Source organism: Dermochelys coriacea, chromosome 1 (genome assembly GCF_009764565.3).
Source record: "Dermochelys coriacea isolate rDerCor1 chromosome 1, rDerCor1.pri.v4, whole genome shotgun sequence".
NCBI lineage: Eukaryota > Metazoa > Chordata > Testudines > Dermochelyidae > Dermochelys > Dermochelys coriacea.
The window spans coordinates 4,547,810-4,574,951 of NC_050068.2; the positions used below are offsets into that span (position 1 = coordinate 4,547,810).

General features: G+C 45.1%; 2 protein-coding genes across 2 annotated transcripts; both read right to left on the reverse strand.

The window, feature by feature from the left end:
- Nucleotides 1-231: 231 nt before the first annotated feature.
- LOC119846929 (olfactory receptor 51G2-like) lies at nt 232-1,203 on the reverse strand. The gene has a single exon (XM_043502963.1). The coding sequence runs from the start codon at nt 1,168-1,170 to the stop codon at nt 232-234; it is 939 nt and encodes a 312-aa protein (XP_043358898.1). The 5' UTR covers nt 1,171-1,203.
- A 13,896-nt stretch (nt 1,204-15,099) lies between these two features.
- LOC119858839 (olfactory receptor 51G2-like) lies at nt 15,100-16,643 on the reverse strand. The gene has a single exon (XM_038410305.2). It carries the CDS (start codon nt 16,033-16,035, stop codon nt 15,100-15,102), a length of 936 nt encoding a protein of 311 aa, XP_038266233.1. The 5' UTR covers nt 16,036-16,643.
- Nucleotides 16,644-27,142: the final 10,499 nt, after the last annotated feature.

Genomic DNA, 27,142 nt, shown 5'->3' on the forward strand with positions numbered 1-27,142 from the left:
GTCCAATGTTTCCTCTAATTTTTGACAGGCCGTGTGTGGCAAAAAATTTCTTCTGTGCAAATTTTTGTGCTTCTGTGCAAATTTTTGTGCGTGCAGTGTCTTGCCATGTACGCGGGGTTTAGGATCTGTGTGCACACACACATATGCACAGCTTAGAGGGAACAGTGGCTGTATTCTGTGTTTCTTGTTTCCTTTGCTACCAGCATTGGGACCGGGTGATAAACTGACCCTTCACTTCACGAACACCCTGAATATCCTCGAACGAAGGTGTTTGCTTTTCACACTGTACACGACTGGGTTAATCAGAGGAGGAACCATCAGGCAGACATAGCCCAGGACAATCTGAAGCAAGGAAGAAGATCCCTTCCCGAATCTGTGTATCAAAGTCAGGCTGAACTCCGGCGTGTAGAAGAGCAGGACAGCACAGAGGTGGGAGACGCAGGTGTTCAGGGCCCTGAGGAACTCCTTGTGGGACGTGATGCTCAGCACTGTTTTGATGATCATCACATAAGAAAGGAAGATGAACAGTGAGTCCAACCCCACTGTTAGGACCGTAATAAACAGGCCATAGATGTTGTTGACTGTGATGTCCGCACAGGCCATTGTCATGACCTCCATGTGCAGACAGCAGGAATGGGAGAGGACATTGGCTCGACAGTATTGAAACCTCTTCAGGAGAAGGGGGAATGGGAGTATGACGACCACCCCCCTTAGAACACACACCAGTCCCATCTTGGCTATTCTCGGCAGAGTTAAGATAGAGGCATATCTCAGTGGGATACGGATTGCGATGAAGCGGTCAAAAGCCATCAACAAAAGCACAGAGGATTCAATGCATTGAAGTGACTGGATAAAGAACAACTGGGCAAAACAGGCATTGAGGCTGATCTCCCTAGAGTTGAACAAGAATATGCCCAGTATCGTCGGTATGGTGGCTATCAATAAGCCAAGGTCTGTGGCACCCAACATGGAAAGGAAAATGTACATAGGCTCATGGAGGCTCGGATCTGTTTTTATAATGAACAGAATGACTGAATTTCCTCCTATGGAAATAACATAAATTAAGCAGAAGGGGAGAGAGATCCAGAGATTTTGGACGTCTTCCTGCCCAGGTATCCCAGTGAGAAGGAACACTGCAGATTTGAATTTGGTGTCATTGACAGCTGCCATTTTGTACTGGGATGGTCCAAGGAGTTTTGAACTTTCCTTCCTGAAAGAAAAAGAACAGGAGACTAGTTGATATTTAACTAGACAATTTTCTGCTCCCTGTACAAGTCTAGAGACTCCCGGGAGCTAAAGACAAATCAGCAAAAACAAAGTCTAGGATTTACATGACTGATACCAAGATAGACATTTGCAGACTGGATGAGACCTGTAGTCCATCTAGCCAAGTATCCACTGGCCAGTTCCACATGCTTCAGAGGAAGGTGGAAGGAGTTCTGCAATAGGCAGCTATAAGATAACCTGCTCCCAAAGTTTCCCCCTGACACCCACTAGTTAGAGATATTTTGTGTTGTAAACCATGAAGGTTTAGACCATTTCAAGAGTTTTTAAAACAGTCCTCACTTGTGTAATTTGATTTTCTGTTTACCCATATAAACATCCAGTCTAGGTTCTTAGCCACATTGATAGCTTGTGCCAGCGAGTTCTGCAGCCTACATGAGCACTGTGTAATTTTACAATTGTGAACTTCCCAGAGACAAGCTCTCTGGCCCTCCACTTCTGAGTGTGCCATTGTATAAAGTGCAATTTATTTATTTAATTTAGTTATTTATAATTCTTTTCTCCACTCCTGAAAGTCCAAATTATGCCACTGCCTCTTTTCAGCATATGGGATAAATTCCCAGGGCCATGTTCTGAATTTACTAACTTTGACTTCAGCTGAGTCACTCCAGATTTACATGTGTCAATTCGATAAGAACCAAGCTCTATTCATTTTCCCTAAACAAATGCTCCTGGTGATATACTCTGACCCCCAAGAATCACTCCAGGAGAAGCTGAAGTACTTTGACTGGCCAATGTTGACTAAATACAGAAATTTTGATCATCCTACAGCTTTCTCTTCATCCTCACAGGAACTGCTCGCACTCTCAGTGCAAGGGTCTGCAGCTATATGCAGCTATCTGCAAAGATATAAGCTGACAAGGAGAGTTACTTCATCTGGGATTGGAAGGGGTTGGCGTCACAAATGTGTGAATAGCAAACAGTAGGTTTGCACTAATATCCTTTTCAGTGTGCAAGTTACTTCAGCCATGCTCATGTAACAGCTAATGGTGAAAATTACATACAACCCCTATTAAACTCCCCTTTCCTGCACCTCTGCTCCGCTCTTTCCTGAAACACAGATCAGCGGTCTTTTTCTCAAGACTTTTTGGAAAGTCTTGCACAGGTATTGCAGAGGTATTGTGTTCATGACCCTGATTAGAAACAGCTTCTTTTTCATTACCAGAAGATAGTATCATACAACTATTCAACATTTTTATTAATGATCTGGATGATGGGATGGATTGCACCCTCAGCAAGTTCGCAGATGACACTAAGGTGGGGGTAGAGGTAGATACACTGGTGGTAGTGATAGGTTCCAGAGGGACCTTGATAAATTGGAGGATTGGGCCAAAAGAAATCTGATGAGGTTCAACAAGGACAAAGTGTAGAGTCCTGCACGTACGATGGAAGAATGCCATGAATTGCTACAGGCTGGGGACCGACTGGCTAAGCAGTAGTTCTGCAGAAAAGTACCTGGGGATTACAGTGGATGAGAAGCTGAATATGGTCAGCAGTGTGCCCTTGTTACCAAGAAGGCTAATTGCATATTGGGCTGCATTTGTAGGAGCATTGCCAGCAGATCGAGGGAAGTGATTATTCCCCTCTATTCGGTACCGGTGAGGCCACATCTGGAGTATTGCGCCCAGTTTTGGGCTCACTGCTACAGAAAGGATGTGGACAATTTGGAGCGTCCAGTGGAGGGCAACGAAAATGATCAGGGGGCTGGGGCACATGACTTATGAGGTGAGGCTGAGGGAACTGGGCTTGTTTAATTTGCAGAAGAGAAGATTGAGGGGGGATTTGATAGCAGCCATCAACAACTATCTGAAGGGGGGTTCCAAACAGGATGGAGCTTGGCTGTTCTCAATGGTGATAGATGACAGAAGAAAGAGCAATGGTCTCATGTTGCCGTGCAGGAGACCTAGGTTGGATATTAGGAAATAGGTTAGGTTAGAGTGGGACTTAAAATGTAGCGTCTGTTTTCTGGATGACATCACAACCTGAAAAGATTGCAGTATCTCAGCCCTCATTCAGTCACTTGTTAGCAAACAGAAGTCTAGTAGCTCCTCTGTCCTTGGGTTAATAGCTGACCGGTTCTCCTCAGGCTCTGTTCTGTCAGTCTGTAGCCTGTATCCAGAGTGGTAACAGGCACTGGGATCAGGATAGAACTCTCTAGTACATAGTAACCCCATCAACTGTTATTCAGCCAGGATGAGGGTTTGCAGGAAGGGGTTTTGAAAGTCAAATTAATGGAAATGGAACTTCATTTCCCACTGGAAAGTAGTCTATTGCTCTCTCATTCTCTAACTGTCTCTATCCGGTATTCATAAGATCTGTAGCACCCAGGAACAGCATTGGGACAGACAAGGAGCTGAGCTTCCATAATGACTGTGTTTGAAACCCAGTTTTCTGTAGAGCTATATTAAGTTAACTTTTGGGATGTTTATGTTATGGCTATATTGGGTGAAACCAGTATGGCAATTCTCAATTTAACAGCAGGCTGCTGGAAAACAAACAGCATGGGAAGGCACAGATCAAGAAAAGCCATCACTCAGTCAGCACTTCAGGAAGGTTGAGCGACAACACCGGAGCTATGGGTTGGGAAGAGCTGTTTCTGGGCCTCAGCCATGTCACACAGCTTGTTTTCCAGTGCTGGGAGCCTGTCCAGAGATGGGGCAGCTTTTCTTGGGAAGCTCTTCAGACTGCAAGGACAGACATTGCTGGGGAAACCTGAAGGCCCTAGCCTGCCTGTGTCTGAATCAGAGTGGGAGGGCTTGGGGTCAGAGAGGTGTACAGACTGTTCTTGTAAAACCCTCTTTTTCTCCCATGTTATGCTTTATTCCTACTGTTCAGATTAAACAGTGTTTTGGTTCAAGAAGGCTGACTGGTCACTCGTCTCAGCACTGGTCACAGCCTCCCAGAAGGAAAAACCACAGGTGCCGAACCCAATTGGACCTACTGGGCAAGCACAGACCCCCCACAGTGTGTTGTGGCCCACGGCCCAGTCTGAGGATGTGCAGATCACAGGATTCCACCCCATGAGAGGGAAGGTTATGAGGTCTGACATGTGGCACTTGGAGACCAGAGATGGGGCAGACATGCAGGTAGTCCTGTAACTCTGAGGGGTATCTACAGGGCAGAAATGTTGAACCTCTCAGCCAGTCAGGAAACAGCAATATACCCTGTCATACCTGTTACCACAGAGCAACGCAGCTCTGAATTCCTGTGCTCACAATCGAGCCAGAGAATAAAACCTTTGAAAATGCATTTGCTTGTTCCATTACCAGGGGCAAATAAACCTGAGGCGAGTTGGGAACTAGTTACTGATATTCCGTGGGGTCTCCTGTCACTCAGCCCCTGGTAGGATCGGGCCCAGAGCACACAGGAATGGGACTCCTCTAGAAATGGGACCCCTTGAACAATCCTGACTCAGGGCATCGGGGTTTTAATGCTGCAAGCTCACTTTGAATGTCAGATTTCTGTGTAGCTTGAACAACCCACCTTGGACCATGGGCAAATGTGGGGGAGGGGCTCCAAGCTACCTAGCGCTGCCTGACCTCCCACCCTGTCACTGAGTCACCCCGACAGCCCTGCTGAGTCTTCTGCAGCTGCACTGAACATCTGCCAATGGAAACAGCTTCCAGCCTTCACACATCACTTTGCTTTTTAAAGATAGTGAAACCTGCCAACATACCCGATTCCTGCTAGAAGGGGAGCCGCTGACACCAGAGGTCTTCACCCTAAATGACAAGGAGCCACTGAAGAGCTTATATGGGCAGCAGGCAGAATCTGTTCATCTAGGCAGGCAACTGTGTTATGAAGCATGTTTGCACATTCCCTTGGGGGCCACTTGGCCATCAGGGAATCTCAGTTGCTTGGCTCAGTCTTCTCCAGCTTTAACCTCATCATGACCAATGGCAAAGTGTAGGAGGCCAAATCACAGGGGGTGCGTGGTGATGCTACAAAACTGGACTACAGAGGAAGCCCGACAGCAGGCTCTGTTCCTGTAATGTAGGCTTGTCATCACTGTTCGTATGGTTCTGATTAGTCACATGGCTACCCCGGGTGTGGTAAGTGGTAACGATGATGCTGTCACAACTGTGATATTGATGAAATAAAAGAAATAATCATAATAATTAATAATATCAGATGAGATTTCTCCATGGCAGCCCTCTTTCCTACATTACAAACCCAAGGTGCAGGTCAGGAAAGGGAGATTCCACAAGGCTCTGTACATGGAAATTTCCATCAGATCATTCCAGGAGTCGAGGTCCCTTCCCTTCTCCCTGAGGAATGAAAGGTGGGACCCCGGATCTAGGGGTTCCCAAAGTTATGCATAGATCTCATTGATCCCCTGGTAGCTAGGCCCACTCACCCACAATCTCTGTGCCTTCATAATTGCTTTAGGAGCTTCCCCAGCTCCCTGCTAGCATAGGTTCATTAAAGATGAGCTACCAGGGCCTGTCAAAGTAGCCACTGCCCACAGAATCTGCAGAAGAGGCGTTGTACAGGGTGGAGATGGCTGCACAGAGATAGGAGGGCTGGTTAGAGTAGCTGATGAACACAATATCCAAGCCCTAGCCTGGGCAGGAGATTTTGACCTTTCCATACCCAGAGTCCAGCCAGAGACTCAGTGAGTGCAAACTTTGTTTATGTTGTAAGGAAGCAGCAGATGAAAAGCCTCCAATTGCTGTTGTGGAGCCAAGAAGCTGCAGCTGGGCAACATCATGGCAGCTGACCATACAGAGAACAATGATCCATTTTGTATGAAAACTCACCCTAAAATATGGATGAAAAGGAAACATTTCAGTTTGGGTCAAAAATTTAAATGCGGGGGAAAATCTCTCTCTTACCCAGCCCAGATCTAGCCTCTGTCAGCACTAGACCCCATCAGCATCCCACACTGAACATCCCCTCGACGTTGGCTTGGGTGGCTATGCCACCTCTGTAAGACTGGCAGCCCCTGGAAATGGCTGGTCTGTAGCAGCCCATCGATCACTGGAACAATTTAAGAACAGAAGAATGGCCCTATTGGGTCATACCAATGGCCCATCTAGCCCAGTGTCCTGTCTTCTGACAGTGGTTAGCTTCATCCCTCATCATCTTGGCTAATAGCTATTGATGGACATATCCTCAGTCAACTTATCTAGTTCTGTATTTGACCAAAAAGAAAAGGAGTACTTGTGGCACCTTAGAGACTAACAAATTTATTAGAGCATAAGCTTTCGTGAGCTACAAACATTCTTTTGGCTTCAGAACATCCCCTGGCAATGAGTTCCACAGCTGACTGTACTTTGTGTAAAAAGTACTTTATTTTGTTTGTTTTAAACCTGCTGCCTACTAACTTCCTTGGGTGACCCCTGGTTCTTATGAAGGGGTAAATAACACTTCCTGATTCACTTTCTCCACAGCGATTTTATAGACCTCTATTATATCCCTGCTTAGTCTTCTCTTTTTCCAAATGGAAATGTTCCAGGCTTTTTAATGTAACCTCATATGGAAGCTGTTCCATACCCCTAAACATTTTTGTCACCCTTCTCTGTAGTTTTTCCAATTCTAATATATCTTTTTTGCGATGGGATGAACAAAACTGCACAAAGTAATCATGGTGTGGGTATACCACGGATTTATATAGAGGCATCAAAATATTTTCTGTCTTATCATCTATCCCTTCCTTTACGATTTGCAACATGAGTGGTGAGTGGAGCCCTCTGTCCCCACTCCTTCTGCCCCACCCCCACAGATGGAATGTCATCCCCACCACCCACTCCCAGAGAATCCCAGAGCTTTCAGAGATCCCGTTGCTGACCCCAGATGTTGGAGGATCCCTGGGCTGGCCAGAGTCCCCTCAACCATGCTGACCCTACTTTCTTGAGACCCCAAGTCGCCCCACGGGAGAAGCTTGTCTCTTCCCAAAGAACATCAGCTTTTAATATGCCCAATTCAGGTTCTAGGATAGCTAAAGAGATGGTTGTGAAACTGCCCCCAATATTAATCACAGTGGTATGCTGATGATATGATTATGACATAGTTATATGCATCTTGTACAAAAAGTCTTTTGAGGTTCCTATGGAAAAAATATGGTTTGCAGAATATGATGATCCTATTGATATGCCTGTATCATTTTTTTATCTGAAGTTATGAATATTGACTATGTATCTATATTTCAAATGTTGTTACACCTGGGTGACACCAACTAGTGTCAAACTAGTGGCAAAATACTTACGGTCCAGACAGCTGGTTGAGAAGGGCTTATTCCTAGTAATGGGGACATTAGGGGAAACAATAGTCTGTAGGAGAAGTTTATACGCCATCTGGTGAGCCTTCAGGAGAAACCTCGGGTCTGTCTATGGATAATGCCTGCTCTGACGCAGCAGCACATGCTAGGGCATGGAACCAGACCACAGGACACTAAAGTCCATTTATATTTTTCTGCTATATAATATGGGGAGTGACAGCATCTCTTGGCCTCACTCCTGGGAGAAGTGCTAGTCCTAGGCTAAAGGTATTTCTCACCTGCATATGGAAATTTGGTGGACTGCTTGTATCATCAGTTAGGGTGAGAAACTGTTAATTCATATCCAATCTATCTAGCATGTTAGCCTTAGTTAGCGTTTTTGTTTATTTGTTAGGCAATCTGCTTTGAGTGGATTGCTATCACTTTTAATCATTTAAAATCCATCTTTTTGTAGTTAATAAACCTGTTTTATGCTTTATCTTTACCAGTTTGTTTTGAGAAAAGTGTCTGGGGAAGATCTCAGCTCTGTGTAAAATGGCTGTTGCATATCTTTCCCACATCAAGGGGAAAGTGACCTATATTAATGAGCTTATCCTGTACAGACACTTGTGCAGTGCAAGATGCTACAATTTTGAGTTTATACTCCAAAAAGGTGCAAGGCTGGGGAGCTGTGAAATTGGCTGTTGTCTCCTGCCTCTCTTTGAGTGGCTTAGGTAAAGCACCCCAGGGGTAACTGCTTGTCACAGCAGTATGTATTACTCAGCTTCTTGGTTTCATTAGTAATCTCCATGGAATGCAGTGAGATTACTGAAGAATCTGAGTAGCACATGCTGTCTCCTCAACTACCCTGGAACCTGCATGGCACATAATAATAAAAAGTTCCCTGTGCAAACCCTGCAAGTGCTGGGCAGTGGCCACAGCTGCACCAGGGGAGTCTTAGCCTGTCTTGGCCTATTACATTCACAAGCTGTGGTTCCCAACAGTTTTTATTATGTTTTTCCAATGTGCACTATTTTGCATTTATCAACACTGAATTTCATCTGCCATTTTGTTGCCCAATCTTCAAGTTTTGTGAGATCCCATTGTAATTCTTCACAGTCTGCTTTGCATTTAATTTTACCTCATCTGCAAATTTTTCCATCTCATTGCTTATCCCTTTTTCCAGTTCATTTATGAATATGTGGAACGGCACTGGTCCCACTCCAGACTGCAGGATGACCCCACAATTTACCTCTCTCCATTCTGAAAACTGACTATTTACTCCTACCCTTTGTTTCCTATCTTTTAACCAGTTACTTATCCAGGAGAGATCTTTCCTTCTTTTCCCATGACTGCTTACGTTTCTTAAGAGCCTTTGATGAGAGATCTTGTTGAAGTTTTTCTGAAAGTCCAAATACACTATATCATCTGGATCACCCTTGCCCACATGAATGTTGACCTGCTTAAAGAATTCTAATAGATTGGTGAGGCATGATTTCCCTTTGCAAAAGACATGTTGACTGTTCCACAGCAAATAATGTTCATGTGGGTATCTGATAATTCTGTTCTTTACTATAGTTTAAATCAATTTGCCTGGTACTAAAGTTAGGATTTCAGGCCTATAATTGCTGGGATCACCACTGGAGCCTTTTTTAAAAATCAGCATGATATGAGCTATTTGTCAGTCACCTGGTACAAAGCCCAGTGATAAGTGATAGGTTACCTACCGCAGATTGTTGTTCTGAAATTTGATATTAGAGTTCCTTCAGAACTATTGGGTGAATGTCATATGGGCCTGGTGACTTTTAATGTTTAGTTTATCGGTTTGTTCTAAAACCTTTGTGATTGGTTGTTCCCCCCATCTGGATGCCAGTGGAATCACTGAACCCCCTTTCCATTCAGCTTGGCGGGCTTCTCTGCAATGTTCTTCTGGTGACACAACCACCCTCTCCAGGCCCTGTTATCAACCAACACGACCGCAGTTGGCGTCGCACAACAAACTGAGCTACCTGAGTGCTTTACCTAAGCCACTCACAGACAAACAGGAGAAAACAGCCAATTTCTCATATCCTCAGCCTTGCACCCTTGCTGGATTATGAACCCAGAATTATGCCATCTTGTACTGCAAAGGGATCTGCACAATGCATGCTCATTAATATATGTCACTTTCCCCTCTGTGGGAAAGATATGGAAGAAACTTTATTTACAGAGCTGAGATTTTCCAAGACACTTCACTCAAAACATACTGGTTATGATAAAACATAAAGTTTATTAACTAGAGAAAGAGAGATTTTTAGTGATTATAAGTGATAGCAAGAAGATCCAAGCAGATTACAAAAATAAACAAAAATGCAAACTAAGCCTAAAATACAAGATAGTCTGGATAGACTTTGCCCTCAGACTGCTTTCTCCCAGGAAGATATCTAAGATGAGGCTGCCATGGCCATTGCTCCATTTCTTGTCAGTTCGACCCATTCAGCTTCAAAGGCTTACAAACACAGGTCCAGTGACTGTGCTGAAACCCCAGCATAACTGGGTCACTCCAACACTCCCCTCAGAATTCCACTACTTACCCCTCACTGTCACTCCTGAGCACCCCCACATCTGCCACAGACACAAAGGTGCTGGAGCCTCAGGGCTTCCCAGAAGCCAGCTGTCACAGGAGGCTGTGGTAAGAGGTCTTTTATAGACAAATGTCAGAGGTGTTGCTCTGTGGAACCCTGACACAGCCCTGAACTTAGGGTCTCAGAGCATCTGAGCACCTTGAATGTCTTTATCCTCCCACCAGCACTCAGAGGCAGGGCAGGGCTATTATCCACCTGTGCAGAGGCTCAGAGCAGATAATGGCTTGCCCACAGTCACACAAAGCAAGGGAATCAAACCCAGTTGTCTTGAGTCGCAGAGCAGTGCCAGACCACAGGGCCAGCTTTCCAGACATGTGAGCGGTGATAGGCCTGGCTCAGTTCTCTGCTGCACCCGCAGAGCACCCCCTGAGCTGCAGACAGTGGGGATGGCCAGGAGCCTCTTACCAGGGCTATCCTTAGGCATACACAGCATACATGGCTGCATAGGGCACCCAACAATTTGGGGCACCCCTGGGTCTTAGTGTCACCCCTTCACTTTTTCCTATCTCTGTTCTGACCCTTCCTGCAGGTTCCCAGAGCTAGCTGCTGCAGCCTGGTGACTCTTACTTCAGAGGGGATCTAGTAACTTAAAAGTGAAAAGGTCTTCCAGCCTGCTGGACCTATTAGCATAACATTGAAAGGTTTAAGAGCCATTTAAGCGGTAATTAAGCGATTTGAAGGGCATTTGCCAACCCCTAGGTACATACTGTCAGTTTCTGAATTTACTGATGAGAACAGTTGTGCATAACTGTAATATTTACTCAGAATATGTTAGTCTACTCTACAGGACCTTCGTTTAAAATTTGCTTTAAAAATACTTCATTAGAAGATTGCTGAAGATTCTAAACTCACATCTCTAAAAAACCCTTGCATAGATTTTTAGATCCACAATCTGAATATTCATCTTTAACCTTAAATGCTTGGATCTTCAGACATATAATTTTTTAAATAAATCCTTCGAAAGTCCACTCTTATCTAAAATACACATTTTAATTTTAATTACTGTAGTACAAAAAACTTGCTTCCAAAGTCTTCCTGTCCTTTCTGTCCATCCCTTTCTCCCTTCACCCCCCCACACCCAGTTGAAAAGAGACTAGTCCTTAAAGGGCTACACCCCTTTCCTTGCACATAGCTGAACAAACGAGTTTGCCTTTCTTTACTTCTGACTATTTGATTAACTAGTTTTAAGAGATCCCTCCAGCAAAATCAGTACCTTAGTAAGATATAAAATAGATTTATAGATTCATAGACATTAAGGTCAGAAGGGACCATTATGATCATCTAGTCTGACCTCCTGCACAATGCAGGCCACCAAATCTCACCCACCCACTCCTGTAACAAACCCCTAACCTATGTCTGAGCTAGTGAAGTCCTCAAATCGTGGTTTAAAGACTTCAAGGTGCAGAGAATCCTCCAGCAAGTGACCCGTGCCCCACGCTGCAGAGGAAGGTGAAAAATCCCCAGGGCTTCTGCCAATCTGGCCTGGAGAAAAATTCCTTCCCAACCCCAAATATGGTGATCAGCTAAACCCTGAGCATGTGGGCAAGTCTCACCAGCCAGACACCCAGGAAAGAATTCTCTGTAGCAACTCAGATCCCACCCCATCCTACATCCCATCACAGGCCATTGGGCATATTTACCACTAAAAGTCAAAGATCATTTAATTGCCAAAATTAGGCTATCCCATCATACCATTCCCTCCATAAACTTATCAAGCCTAGTCTTTAAGCCAGATATGTCTTTTGCCCCCACTGCTCCCCTTGGAAGGCTGTTCCAGAAATTCACTCCTCTGATGGTTAGAAACCTTAATCTAATTTCAAGTCTAAACTTCCTGTTGGCCAGTTTATATCCATTTGTTCTTGTGTCCACATTGGTACTGAGCTTAAATAATTCCTGTCCCTTTCTGGTATTTATCCCTCCGATATATTTATAGAGAGTAATCATATCTCCCCTCAGCCTTCTTTTGATTAGGCTAAACAAGCCAAGCTCCTTGAGTCTCCTTTCATAAGACAGGTTTTCCATTCTTTGGATCATCCTAGTAGCCCTTCTCTGTACCTGTTCCAGTTTGAATTCATCCTTTTTAAACATGGGAGACCAGAACTGCACACAGTATTCTAGGTGAGGTCTCACCAGTGCCTTGTATAACGGTACTAACACCTCCTTATCTCTACTGGAAATACCTCGCCTGATGTCTCACAAGACCGCACTAGCTTTTTTCACGGCCTTTTCCTTTGTTATGCCTAAAATCTTTGGAAACATATTTTTTTAAAGTTGGTGACATTTCATAAACATGTCTATTGTTATGGAGATCACACAAAGTAGATGAGTGTTCCCTTTTTCTAAAAGCAATGAACATTGTTATAAACACACTAAACCTCTGTGACTGATTAATTTAAAAGAATATCTTTGTTTCAAGGAGTTAAATATGTAGTAATCTGGAATAAATGCTTTTTGAAGGCTTAAGAGTACATTTAAAATCTAAAATCAGCTCAGAAATACTGATTAAGAAAATGTAAAACAGAGAAGAGCTACATCATGTGTTCCAAAATATTTAATGTTGTATTCAGCAGGACAGCGGACTTGCCCTTACTACAAATTTTTGGCAAATAAATCTCTGACAAACTTCAGGGTATATCAAAATACCTGTGACTGACATTTTTTATTCCTAAATTTAGTGCTTTTAATTTGGTACCTTCTGCGTGTCCAGTCTTCACATTCTGGCATGCAGTGGAAACATGCTCCATTTTCTTTTGAAAACCCCCCACTCTTCTGCAATTTCTTTCTAATGTCATTTGCTTCATTTGGATTCAGGGATTTGGCTGGAAGTGGGTGATTAGGGAGGGGGAGGGAAGAGAGGAGGGAGACAGTGGGAAGGGGCTGGGCCTGGGCAGAGTGGGGGTGGAGTATGGGCAGGATAGAAGAGGTGGGCCTTAGGCTCTATGGAGCCCTAGGCAGTATTATTATACTGGTTCCCCTATGCCCCATGGCAGCCTGGTCTCACAGCCTGGGGGCGGCGGGAAGGGACAAGGCAGCAAGGATACTGAGCCGCCTGGCCTGCCTCATGGTGGCAAAGAGTCACAGTTCCCCACAGAGACCCCCGTACCCTCTCCTTCATGCAGAATATGCGGCACTGGCACATTCGGCGCTGTGAATATGGCCCCTGCCTGAGGACACTGCAGCACGCGCTGGGTGTGTGGGAGCCGACCCACTCTTACTTGCTGTCATGGGCAGTGGGAGAAGCTGCTGCGTGGGGAGGCTCGTTCCCCAGCCGACCGTGCCTGTTACAGGGGTTTGATTCACTGCCTCAGCAGAGTTTAGAGCAGCCTGGGGGCTGGGCTGATCTATGCCTGGTGGCAACGACTTGCAAGAGCACAGCCCACTCTGGCCCAGACCTTCTGGACAGGGGCGCCCCAGAGCGCCACCGTGTGGCTTGAGGTAGCATAGCAGGCACCCTGTCCTTCCCTCTAAGGTCCTTGCAATGACTTACTCTCAGCCTGGGATACTTAAAACAAGAGCCCCCTTTGTGGGGTCACATTAATTCAGTCATCTCCAAAACACAGGTTCTCCTACTGTCCCCCCCATCCTACTCCTTTACTCAGGAACATCCCCACCTCCTGCTTAGTGGGGTCAGTTTCGTTTCAGGCTTGCTGAAGCCTCACTGGCTTCTCCGCAGCTGGCACCCATGATATCTCAGTCCCTTTCCCCTGGGCTGAGCGAGGGCAGCTGTCTGTCCCCTGCTGGTGTGGCCCATGTTTCGAGAGAGGATGCAGCCTGCCTGCCCTCCTAAGTCTCCTCCTGTTTCCCATGGAGGAAAGGGGGCCATGCCCTGCCCTACAAGGCTCCTGACCCAGGCCTTTTTTAAAACCAGTAGCCTGGGATTTCCCAAAGTATTAACTATTCCCCGGGACCATCTTCCTGTCTCCCACGAGCTGGCTCTACAAAGCTTCTGTCAGCTCTAAAAGTCACAGGAACCTTAAAGGGCCACACCCTGGATATTAGGAAAAACTTTTTCACTAGGAGGGTGGTGAAGCACTGGAAGGGGTTCTCTAGGGAGGTGGTGGAATCTCCTTCCTTAGAGGTTTTTAAGGTCAGGCTTGACAAAGGCCTGGCTGGGATGATTTAGTTGGGGATTGGTCCTGCTTTGAGCAGAGGGTTGGACTAGATGACTTCCTGAGGTCCCTTCCAGCCCTGATATTCTATGAGTCTAGGGGTTCACTGACCCTCCTAATCTCTCCAACAACAAAAAGGGGACACTCCACAGACAGCTCTGCTCTTCTTCCGTATGGAGTGGGCTCAGCAGGTGTGTGGTGTGCAGAGTCAACAGAGGTGATGATGAGAGCGGGGGCTGCCTGAATGGCTTCTCTTTCAGCTCTTGCATAATGATGTCTCTGGCACGACTCAGTCACAAGCACCTGGCTGAGGGCGTGGCAGAAGCATGGGTGTTCGTGCTCCTGGAATAGCCCCTGTCCACAGCTGGTGCAGCCCCCATGGATCACACAGCTTCCAGAGTGCTCAGGAAGGGCCAAAATTGTGACCGCAGAACAGCTCTGCAGCTTTTTTCATGGCCCCTGGATGTTTAACTAGAGACAGGACAGTGACAGGCCAAGTGTAACGGGAAACAACATCCACATCCCCTCTCTTTATTGAGAGTATTGACAGGATTTCTGAGGTTGGAGCAGCCACCGATATGGCTCTTTATGGGCCAACATCCTACCAGTCCCCTGGCTCTCCACGAACACAGTAACTCTGTAAATACTGCTGCCTGCCCTGGTCTCCTTCCCCCAGTGCACCGTCCTCCCTCACCAGTGGGTGGAGACAACCGCTATACCATTGCTTCAGGCCTTAGACCCCATCTGACCCTAACTGTACAGAGTGGAGATCAGTAGCTCATGTCATTACAGATATAAGGGTCCAGAATGGAATAAGTCACTGTGTCCTGTGTTTCTTGTTTCCTATGACACCAGTGCTTGAGCTGGGTGATAAACTGACCCTTCACTTCACGAACACCCTGATTATCCTCGAACGAAGGTGTTTGCTTTTCATGCTGTACACGATTGGGTTCATCAGAGGAGGAACCAGCAGGTAGACATAGCCCAGGACAATCTGAAGCAAGGGAGAAGAACTCTTCCTGAATCTGTGCATCAAAGTCAGGCTGATCTCAGGTGTGTAGAAGAGCAGGACAGCACAGAGATGGGAGACGCAGGTGTTCAGGGCCCTGAGGAACTCCTTGTGGGATGTGATGCTCAGCACAGTTTTGAGGATCATCACATAAGAGAGGAAGATGAGCAGCGAGTCCAACCCCTCTGTTATGATTGTAATAATCAAGCCATAGATGTTGTTAACTGTGATGTCCACACATGCCAGTGTCATGACCTCCATGTGCAGGCAGAAGGAATGGGAGAGGACATTGGCTCGACAGTATCGGAACCATTTCAGGATAATGGGGAGTGGGAGTATCACGGCCACCCCTCTTAGACCACACACCAGTCCCATCTTGGCTATTCTCGGCAGAGTTAAGATGGAGGCATATCTCAGCGGGTTACTGATTGCGATGTAGCGGTCAAAGGCCATCAACAAGAGCACGGAGGATTCAATAAATGTAAATGAGTGGATGAAGAATAGCTGGGCAAGACAGGCATTGAAACTGATCTCCCTTGAGTTAAACAAAAATACACCCAGTATTGTCGGTATGCTGGCTATCAATAAGCCTAGGTCTGTGACAGCCAACATGGAAAGGAACATGTACATTGGCTCATGAAGGCTTAGATCTGTTTTTATGATGAACAGAATAAGTGAATTTCCTACTATCGAAATAGCATACGTTAAGCAGAAGGTGATAGAGATCCAGAGATGGATGTCTCCCTGCCCAGGTATCCCAGTGAGAAGGAACATTTCGTAGTTGAATTTGGTGTCATTGACAGCTGACATAATGTACTGGGCAGGTCTGAGGAGTTTTGAGCTTTTCTTCCTGAAAGAAAAAAGAATTGGAGATTAGATGACTAGATGATATTTTACAAGATATCATTCTGCTCTCAGACTGCTAGGAGGTGAAGGAAGATGAGCAAAAGCATTGTCTTGGATTTACACCACTGATAGGAGGATAGGCATTGACAGACTGGATCAGACCTGTAGTCCATCTAGCCGAGTATCCAGTGGCCAGTTCCAAATACTTCAGAAAAAAATGGAAGAAGCCCTACAATAGGCAGCTAAGAGATACCCTGCTCCCAGGGAAAGTTTCCCCTGACACCCACTAGTTAGACATATTTTGCAATGTAAATCAGGAACATATATAGCCCTTCCAAGACATTTAAAAAAAACCCCTCACTTCTGTAGTTGACTTTTCTAATCATCCATATAAACTTCCAGTCCCTCTTTCAATCCTTCTAAGCTCTTGGCCCCGTTGATATCTTGTGGCTGGGAGTTCCACAGCCTACTTGAGCACTGTGTGATTTTACAATTCTGACCTTCCCACAGACACCCTTTCTAGCTCTCCACTTCTGAGTGTGGCCCATTGTATGATAACATATATAAACACATGGCAAGCGTATGGTGAAAACCACTGTATTTTCCACTGAATGCATCCGATGAAGTGAGCTGTAGCTCACGAAAGCTTATGCTCAAATAAATTTGTTAGTCTCTAAGGTCCCACAAGTACTCCTTCTAACAGTCAGAGTGGTTAAGCACTGGAATAAATTGCCTAGGGAGATTGTGTATTCTCCATCATTGGAGACTTTTAAGAGCAGGTAAGACAAACACCTTTCAGGAATGGTCTAGATAATACTTAGTCCTGCCACGAGTGCAGGGGACTGGAGTAGATAACCTCTTAAGGTCCATTCCAGTTCTATGATTCTATATATAAAAAATTTTCTTCACTCCTGAGAATCCAAATTATGTCACTGCCTCTTTGCAGTACATGGGATAAATACTTAGGGCCAGGTTCTTAGTTCAATTATATTGATTTCAATGGTGCCACTCCACATTTACATGTGTAAATTCAATCAGAACCGGGCTCTATTAACTTTCCCTTGCCAAATGTTCCCAGTGATACATTCTGACCTTGAAAAACTCCAAGAGAAGCTGATGTCCTTTGCTTGGTCAATCTCACAGACAGCTACTCCAGCTGGGGAAGGGAGGGGATGGTGTCACAAGTGGGTGAATAGTGGAAAAACTGGGTTTTCACGAACATCCAGTTGAGTGTGCAAATTACTTCAGTCATGTTCTTGTAAAGGTAATGGGAGTAAATTACATTAAAGACAATATAATATTCCCCTTTCCTGCACCTCAGCTCGATTCTTTGCTGAAACACAAACCAGCAGTTCTGTCCTCTCAGGATTTTACAAAGTTTTTCACAGGTAATACAGAGGAATTGTGTTCATGACCCTAAATGTAAGTGTTAGAAACAGCTACTGGTCTTTTACCAGGAGAAAATATTATACAACTATTCACTGAACACAGATTCAATACAACAAACCCTTTGCAAACAGTTTGTAGAGGACTTCTGAAATACTTTCTAAAGCAAAAGCCTTTAAACAGGAAAGTTACCACTGCTCCTTCCTCCAGCAATTCCAAGAACTTTGCTGCTGGCTTTTGACATGCATTCATTTAACGAAAGGTTGGTTTGTAATATTTGTATTGCAATGAAATATTCTGTCACAAGATTTACACATCTGTACTTTCATGCACACATGTCAAAACCACTGGTACCAAACCTAGCTGGACCTGCTGGGCAAGCACAGATGATCCACAGTATGCGGTAGCCCAGGGCCCAGTCCAGGGTTGGGAAAATTGTGAGATTCTACCCCATGAGGGGGCAGGGTACGAGGCTTGACATCTGGCACTGGGAGACCAGAGAGGGGGCAGAGATACCGATAGCCCTGTAACTCTGAGGGATATCTACAGGGCAGAAATGATGGAGCCTTCAGACCATTCGGAAAAAGAAATGTGCCCTATCGGACCTATTACCACAGAGCAACACAGCTCTGAATTCTCCTGCCTTCAAAATTGAGCCAGAGAATAAAATTGTTGAAAATACATTTGCTGATTACATTTCCTGCAGCAAATAAACCTGAGGTGATTTGGGAACTACTCACTGATATTCTGTGGGGTCTCCTCTGGCTCAGCCCCTGGCAGAATCGGGCCCAGAGCACATGGCACCTCTAGAAATCGGACCCATTCAGAAATCCTGACATGGGGCATCGGGGTTTTAACACTCCGAGCTGACTTTGAATGTTAGATTTCTCTGTAGCTTGAATAGCCCACCCTGGAGCATGGGGAGATGTGGGGGAGCGGTTCCCAAGCTTCCTAGCGTTGCCTGACCTCTGGCACCATCACTGAGTCACCCCGACAGCCCCGCTCAGCCCGCTGCCGCTACACAGAACATCTGCCAATGGAAACAGCTTCCGGCCTTTCCCCTTCCCTTTGTATTTTAAAGATAGTGAAACCTGCCAATGTACCCAGTTCCTGCTAGAAGGGGAGTCGCTGACACCAGAGGTCTTCACCCTAAAGGACAAGGAGTCATCGGAGAGGTTGCCCAGGCAGCAGGCAGCATCTGTTCAGATAGGGAGGCAGGTGTCTTTATGAAGCATGTTTGCACAGTCCCTTGGGGGCCACTTGGCCATCAGGGAACCTCAGCTGCTTAGCTTAGTGTGTACCAGCTGTAACCCCCGTGACAGCAAACAGTGAACTGTAGAAGGCCAAATCACAGAGGATGTGTGGTGATGCTACCCAACTGGACTTCAACTCAAGCCCTGTTGCAGGCTCTATTCCTTATGGTTCCAATTAGTCACAAGGCTACGTTGGGGGCGGCCGAGTGGTAACGATGATGCTGTCACAGCTGTGATAATAAAATATAATAAATAATAATAATTATAATGTAGGACCAGATTTCTCCAGGGCAGCACCCTTTTCTGCATCACAAACTCATGGTGCAGGGCAGGCAAGGGAGATTCCACAAGGCTTTCTATATAGAAATTTCTCTCAGATTTTTCCAGGATGGGAGGTCCCTTCCCTTCTTCCTGAATTTAAAGGAGGACCCAGGATTCAGGGAGGAGAGTTTAATTATTTAAGAAAACACATCTGGAATTTTGCCATTATAACTGGACCCTTGTGGCGTTTACTAAAAAAGAAAGTAGAATGGGAGTCGGGGCCAGAACAAGAAAATCTTTCTGTCATTTAAAACAAGGCTTGATGCAAGCTCCAGCATTGAAATTCCCAGAGATAAACAAACCGTTTGTGATTATATTGGCAGCAACCCAAGAGAGTCTGGAGGCAGCATTAATGCAGGAAATTGACAGGAAATTAATCCCAGTAGCATACGAGTCTAGAAGATTAACCCCTATGGAGCAGCAGTTTGGGATCTGTGAAAGAGAATGTTTAGCTGCTGTATGGGCCATTGAAGCTTTTGCTTTGACTACTGGCACAGCCCCTATTATAATACAAATACCTCAATCTCCTCTGAAGTATATTTTATCAGGGAAACTGCAGGGGAAGGAGTATCAAATACCAGGATGGCCCAATGGATCTTGAGGTTAACTAGCAGAGGTGTTACTTAGGAGAATAACAAACAAGCAATGATATTACCATATGCTTCTCTTGAAGGAGAGGAGCATGAATGCCCACTTCCAGAAACTGAACCAAAGTTAGTTGAAGAAGCATCCCTGGTAGATGAAGTGTTAAACCTCAGAGACAAAGAGGTTTGGTTTACGTATGGTAGTTCATACCATGAGAACTCTAAGCCAAATATGGGATATGCTGCTGTACAAATTGATGGGGAAACTATTTCTGGTTCTATGAGTACAACTTCAGCTCATGGAGCAGAAGTCAAAGCTCTTAGTGATATGCTTAACCAGAAAAAATAATGTTGTAGACTGTCTTTATGTCTATATGGATTCAGACTTTGTGGTACACAGATTGGGGTTTGGAAAAAGAGTAATTGGGAAACAGCTGAGGAGGAAAAAATTGGTCCAAAGGGAGGACTGGGAATCTATCTATGATTGGTTAAAAAAAACAGGAAAATTAAGAATAAGACATATTAAAGGTCATCAAAACTAAGAAGGGCATGAAAAATACTGGAATCATAAAGCGGATGCTTTAGCTAAATTAGCTGCAAATGAACCTTTGGGAGTTATGGTAGTTAATAGAGCTCAAGCCATAAAATAGGAGGTTAAACCCAAGGAAAGATGAGGAAATTGGAATATACAAGGTGGCTATGCAGTGAATAAGAAAACAGGAGAGGTAAAGTGGGTACCTAACAAACATCAAAGAGAAGAGATTATTAATCTGTGTCACTCTATGGTCCACCAAGGAATAGAGAATACTTTCTTTCAAGTAAAATCATATTGGATTATGGCCTAAGGTATGAAAGCATGTAGAAAGCTTTGTTAAAAACTGCATAAGGTGTGCAGCAGATGGAAATAGACTATCAAATTCAGGACCCTTGTTCCACAAAGAATTGTGGGGTCATGGAGTAGAATACAAGTTGATTATATTGATAAATTGCCTGTCAAGGTTCCTTCCTCACTCTGAACTCTAGGGTACAGATGCGGGGATCTGCATGAAAACGTCCTAAGCTTACTTTTACAAGCTTAGGTTAAAACTTCCCCAAGGTACAAACTATTTTACCCTTTGCCCTTGGACTTTCGCTGCCACCACTAAACGTCTAACCGGTTTTATTTTATTAGGAAAGAGCCTGTTTGGAAACGTCTTTCCCCCCAAAATCCTCACCAAAACCATGCACCCCCCTTCCTGGGGAAGGTTTGATAAAAATCCTCACCAATTTGCATAGGTGAACACAGACCCAAACCCTTGGATCATAAGAACAATGAAAAAGTATTCAGTTTCTTTCAAGAAGAATTTTAATAGAAGAAAAAGTAAAAAGAATCACCTCTGTAAAATCATGATGGTAAATACCTTACAGGGTAATTAGATTCAAAACATAGAATATTCCTCTAGGCAAAACCTTAAGTTACAAAAAGTCACAAAGACAGGAATATCCATTCCATTCAGCACAGCTTATTTTCTCAGCCAATTAAAGAAAACAGAATCTAACGCATACCTAGCTAAATTACTTACTAAGTTCTAAGTTCTATTCCATTCCTGTTCTGTCCCCGGCAAAAGCATCACACAGACAGACCCAGAACCTTTGTTTCTCCCCCCGTCCAGCTTTGAAAGTATCTTGTCTCCTCATTGGTCATTGTGGTCAGGTGCCAGCGAGGTTATCCTAGCTTCTTAACCCTTTACAGGTGAAAGGATTTTTCCTCTGGCCAGGAGGGATTTTAAAGGTGTTTACCCTTCCCTTTATATTTATGACATTGCCTAAAACCCAAAGGGGGAATTAGTGATAGAATCCTTTTCTGGATTTGTGGAGGTGATTCCCACAAGAAATCATACTGCAGAGACCACTGCCAAATAGTTCTGGGAAGTAATGTTTAGTAGATATGGAACTCCAAAAGTAATTGATTTAGATAATGGGCCATATTTTGTAGGATAAGTACTTAAAAGTTTATTAAAAGCTTTAGGAATAAAGCAACAACTACATATCCCCTATCATCCTCAATTGTCAGGGACAGTAGAAAGGATGAATGACTTGCAATGACTTCTTCTCAGCCAGGGATACTTAATAGAAGAGCCCCCTTTGCTGGGTCTCATTAATTCAGTCTTCTCCAAAACACAAACTCTCCTACCTTGCGGCCTTACTGGCTTCTCCCAAGCTGGTCCCCATAATAGCTCAATGCCTTCCCAACTGGGCTGAGTGAGGGTAACTGTCCTTCCCTTGCTGGTCTCACCCATTTTGTGGGAGAGGACGCAGCCTGCCCTCCCTCCTAAGCCTCCTCCTGGTTGGCAGGCAATGATGGGAACCATGTCCTGCCCTGCAGGACAAGGTCTCAGGCCCTTAAATAAACAGAAACCTGGGATTTCCCAAAGTATTAACTACTCCCAGTGACCATCTTTTTCTCTCCCACTAGCTGCCTCTACTAGGACTCTGCCAGCTTCAGAAGTCACAGGAACCTTAAAGGGCCACACCCTGGATCAGGGGTTGACTGACCCCCCAATCTCTCCTACCCCTAAAGGGAACAGTCCCCAACTTCAAACAAATGGCATGGTGGAGAAGTTTAATGGAACTTTGGGGGCCATGATACGTAAATTCATAAATGAGCACTCCAATGATTGGGACCTAGTGTTGCAGCAGTTGCTGTTTGCCTACAGAGCTGTACCACATCCCAGTTTAGGGTTTTCACCATTTGAACTTGTACATGGCTGTGAGGTTAAGGGGCCATTACAGTTGGTGAAGCAGCAATGGGAGGGATTTACACCTTCTCCAGGAACTAACATTCTGGACTTTGTAACCAACCTACAAAACACCCTCCGAACCTCTCTAGCCCTTGCTAAAGAAAACCTACAGGATGCTCAAAAAGAGCAAAAAGCCTGGTATGATAAACATGCCAGAAAGCGTTCCTTCAAAGTAGAAGACCAGGTTGTGATCTTAAAGGCGCTCCAGGCCCATAAAATGGAAACATCATGGGAAGGGCCATTCACGGTCCAGGAGCACCTTGGAGCTGTTAATTACCTCATAGCATTCCCCACTTCCAACCGAAAGCCTAAGGTATACCATATTAATTCTCTAAAGCCCTTTTATTCCAGAGAATTAAAAGTTTGTCAGTTTACAGCCCAAGGAGGAGATGACGCTGAGTGGCCTGAAGGTGTCTACTATGACGGGAAAAGTGCTGGTGGTGTGGAAGAGGTGAACCTCTCCATGACCCCTGGGCATATGCAGCGACAGCAGATCCAGGAGTTGTGCACTAGCTACTAGCCAATGTTCTCAGCAACCCCAATGTTGACTGAACGTGCATACCACTCCATTGACAGAGGTAATGCTCACCCAATTAAAGTCCAACCTTACCGGGTGTCTCCTCAAGCTAAAACTGCGATAGAACGGGAGATCCAGGATATGCTACAGATGGGTGTAATCCGCCCCTCTGGCAGTGCATGGGCATCTCCAGTGGTTCTAGTTCCCAAACCAGATGGGGAGATACGTTTTTTCATAGACTACCGTAAGCTAAATGCTATAACTCGCCCAGACAACTATCCAATGCTATGCACACATGAACTTTAGAGAAATTGGGATGGGCCCAGTTCATCTCAACCTTGGACTTAACCAAGGGGTACTGGCAGGTACCACTAGATGAATCCGCCAAGGAAAGGTAAGCCTTCACCACCCATGTCGGGCTCTATGAATTTAATGTACGTCCTTTCAGGCTGCGGAATGCACCCGCCACCTTCGAAAGACTTGTAGATGGTCTCCTAGTGGGATTAGGAGAATATGCAGTCTTCTACCTTGATAATGTGGTCATATTTTTGGATTTCTGGGCAGAACAGCTGGAACATCTACAAAAAGTCTTTGAGTGCATAAGGGAGCCAGGACTAACTGTTAAGGCTAAGAAGTGTCAAATAGGCCTAAACAGAGTGACTTACCTTGGACACCAGGTGGGTCACGGAACTATCAACCCCATACAGGCCAAAGTGGATGCTATCCAAAAGTGGCCTGTCCCAAATTCAAAGAAACAGGTTCAATCCTTCTTAGGCTTGGCCGGTTATTACAGACGATATGTTCCGCAATACAGCCAAATCGCTGCCCCACTGACAGACCTAACCGAAAAGAAACAGCCAAATGCCATTCAGTGGACCGAAGAGTGTCAGAAGTCCTTTAACCAACTTAAAGCGACATTCATGTCTGACCCTGTACTAAGGGCCCCACACTTTGACAAACCGTTCCTAGTAACCACAGATGCGTCCGAGCGTGGTGTGGGAGCAGTTTTAATGCAGGAGGGACTGGATCAAGAATTCCACCCTGTAGTGTTTCTCAGGAACAAACTGTCTAAGAGGGAAAGCAACTGGTCAGTCACTGAAAAAGAATGTTTCTCCATTGTCTACCCTCTGGAAAAGCTACGCCCATATGTTTGGGGATGGTGTGTCCACCTGTAAACCGACCATGCTGCACTACAGTGGCTTCATACCACCATGAGAAATAACAAAAAACTTATTGGGTGGAGTTTAGCTCTCCAAGATTTTGATTTCGACATCATACATCTCAGAAACTTCTAACAAAGTGGCTGATGCACTCTCCCATGAAATTTTCCCCAAATTAACTGGTTAAAATCATCCTTGAGATGTGGAAAATATTGTTAGTCTTTTTATATACTTGGTAGTATATTTAGATGTGCATGTGTCTTATTAAATTTGTTTTTTCCTAGAGCTCCAGGAAGAAATCCCAGCCAGCGTTTCACCCTAGCTGTGATTTGGGGGGCATGCCATAAATATAAAGGGAAGGGTAAACACTTTTAAAATCCCTCCTGGCCAGAGGAAAAACCCTTTCACCTGTAAAGGTTTGAGAAGCTAGGATAACCTCGCTGGCACCTGACCACAATGATCAATGAGGAGACAAGATACTTTCAAAGCTGGAGCGGGGGAGAAACAAAGGGTCTGGGTCTGTCTGTGTGATGCTTTTGCCAGGGACAGAACAGGAATGGAGTTTTAGAACTTAGTAAGTAATCTAGCTAGAGATGCGTTAGATTATGATTTCTTTAAATGGCTGAGAAATTAGGCTGTGCTGAATAGAATGAATATTCTTGTCTTTGTGTCTTTCTTGTAACTTAAGGTTTTGCCTAGAGGGATTTTCTATGTTTTGAATCTAATTACCCTGTAAGGTATTTACCATCCTCATTTTAAAGAGATGATTCTTTTTATCTTTTCTTCTATTAAAATTCTTCTTGTAAGAAATTGAATGCTTTTTTCATTGTTCTTAAGATCCAAGGGTTTGGATCTGTGTTCACCTATGCAAATTGGTGAAGATTTTTATCAAGCCTTCCCCAGGCATGGGGGTGCAAGGTTTGGTGAGGATTTTGGGGGGAAAGATGTTTCCAAACAACGCTTTCTCAAAATTAAACCCAGTTGAATGTTTGGTGGTGGCAGAGAAAGTCGAAGGGCAAAGGGTAAAATAGTTTGTACCTTGGGGAAGTTTTAACCTAAGCTTGTAAAAGTAAGCTTAGGAGGTTTTCATGCAGGTCCCCGCATCTGTACCCTAGAGTTCAGAGTGGGGAAGGAACCTTGACACCCTCCAATAATGGCTTTGCACACAGCGCACCTGCTCAGTCCATTCCCCCCCCGAGGCAGGGCAGAACTGCATGTGTGCGTAATGATCGGACACACAGGAGTCCTGGTATCATAGAATCATAGAATCATAGAATCATAGAATATCAGGGTTGGAAGGGACCCCAGAAGGTCATCTAGTCCAACCCCCTGCTCAAAGCAGGACCAAGTCCCAGTTAAATCATCCTAGCCAGGGCTTTGTCAAGCCTGACCTTAAAAACCTCTAAGGAAGGAGATTCTACCACCTCCCTAGGTAACGCATTCCAGTGTTTCACCACCCTCTTAGTGAAAAAGTTTTTCCTAATATCCAATCTAAACCTCCCCCATTGCAACTTGAGACCATTACTCCTCGTTCTGTCATCTGCTACCATTGAGAACAGTCTAGAGCCATCCTCTTTGAAACCCCCTTTCAGGTAGTTGAAAGCAGCTATCAAATCCCCCCTCATTCTTCTCTTCTGCAGACTAAACAATCCCAGCTCCCTCAGCCTCTCCTCATAAGTCATGTGCTCTAGACCCCTAATCATTTTTGTTGCCCTTCGCTGTACTCTTTCCAATTTATCCACATCCTTCTTGTAGTGTGGGGCCCAAAACTGGACACAGTACTCCAGATGAGGCCTCACCAGTGTCGAATAGAGGGGAACGATCACGTCCCTCGATCTGCTCGCTATGCCCCTACTTATACATCCCAAAATGCCATTGGCCTTCTTGGCAACAAGGGCACACTGCTGACTCATATCCAGCTTCTCGTCCACTGTCACCCCTAGGTCCTTTTCCGCAGAACTGCTGCCGAGCCATTCGGTCCCTAGTCTGTAGCGGTGCATTGGATTCTTCCATCCTAAGTGCAGGACCCTGCACTTATCCTTATTGAACCTCATTAGATTTCTTTTGGCCCAATCTTCCAATTTGTCTAGGTCCTTCTGTATCCTATCCCTCCCCTCCAGCATATCTACCACTCCTCCCAGTTTAGTATCATCCGCAAATTTGCTGAGAGTGCAATCCACACCATCCTCCAGATCATTTATGAAGATATTGAACAAAACGGGCCCCAGGACCGACCCCTGGGGCACTCCACTTGACACCGGCTGCCAACTAGACATGGAGCCATTGATCACTACCCGTTGAGCCCGACAATCTAGCCAGCTTTCTACCCACCTTATAGTGCATTCATCCAGCCCATACTTCCTTAACTTGCTGACAAGAATGCTGTGGGAGACCGTGTCAAAAGCTTTGCTAAAGTCAAGAAACAATACATCCACTGCTTTCCCTTCATCCACAGAACCAGTAATCTCATCATAAAAGGCGATTAGATTAGTCAGGCATGACCTTCTCTTGGTGAATCCATGCTGACTGTTCCTGATCACTTTCCTCTCCTCTAAGTGCTTCAGGATTGATTCTTTGAGGACCTGCTCCATGATTTTTCCAGGGACTGAGGTGAGGCTGACCGGCCTGTAGTTCCCAGGATCCTCCTTCTTCCCTTTTTTAAAGATGGGCACTACATTAGCCTTTTTCCAGTCATCCGGGACTTCCCCCGTTCGCCACGAGTTTTCAAAGATAATGGCCAAGGGCTCTGCAATCACAGCCGCCAATTCCCTCAGCACTCTCGGATGCAATTCGTCCGGCCCCATGGACTTGTGCACGTCCAGCTTTTCTAAATAGTCCCTAACCACCTCTATCTCTACAGAGGGCTGGCCATCTCTTCCCCATTTTGTGATGCCCAGCACAGCAGTCTGGGAGCTGACCTTGTTAGTGAAAACAGAGGCAAAAAAAGCATTGAGTACATTAGCTTTTTCCACATCCTCTGTCACTAGCTTGCCTCCCTCATTCAGTAAGGGGCCCACACTTTCCTTGGCTTTCTTCTTGTTGCCAACATACCTGAAGAAACCCTTCTTGT

Bases quoted from the DNA above. Each gene is read 5' to 3' on its own strand.
- LOC119858839 (XM_038410305.2), bottom strand. From the start codon at position 16,035: ATGTCAGCTGTCAATGACACCAAATTCAACTACGAAATGTTCCTTCTC.
- LOC119846929 (XM_043502963.1), bottom strand. From the start codon at position 1,170: ATGGCAGCTGTCAATGACACCAAATTCAAATCTGCAGTGTTCCTTCTC.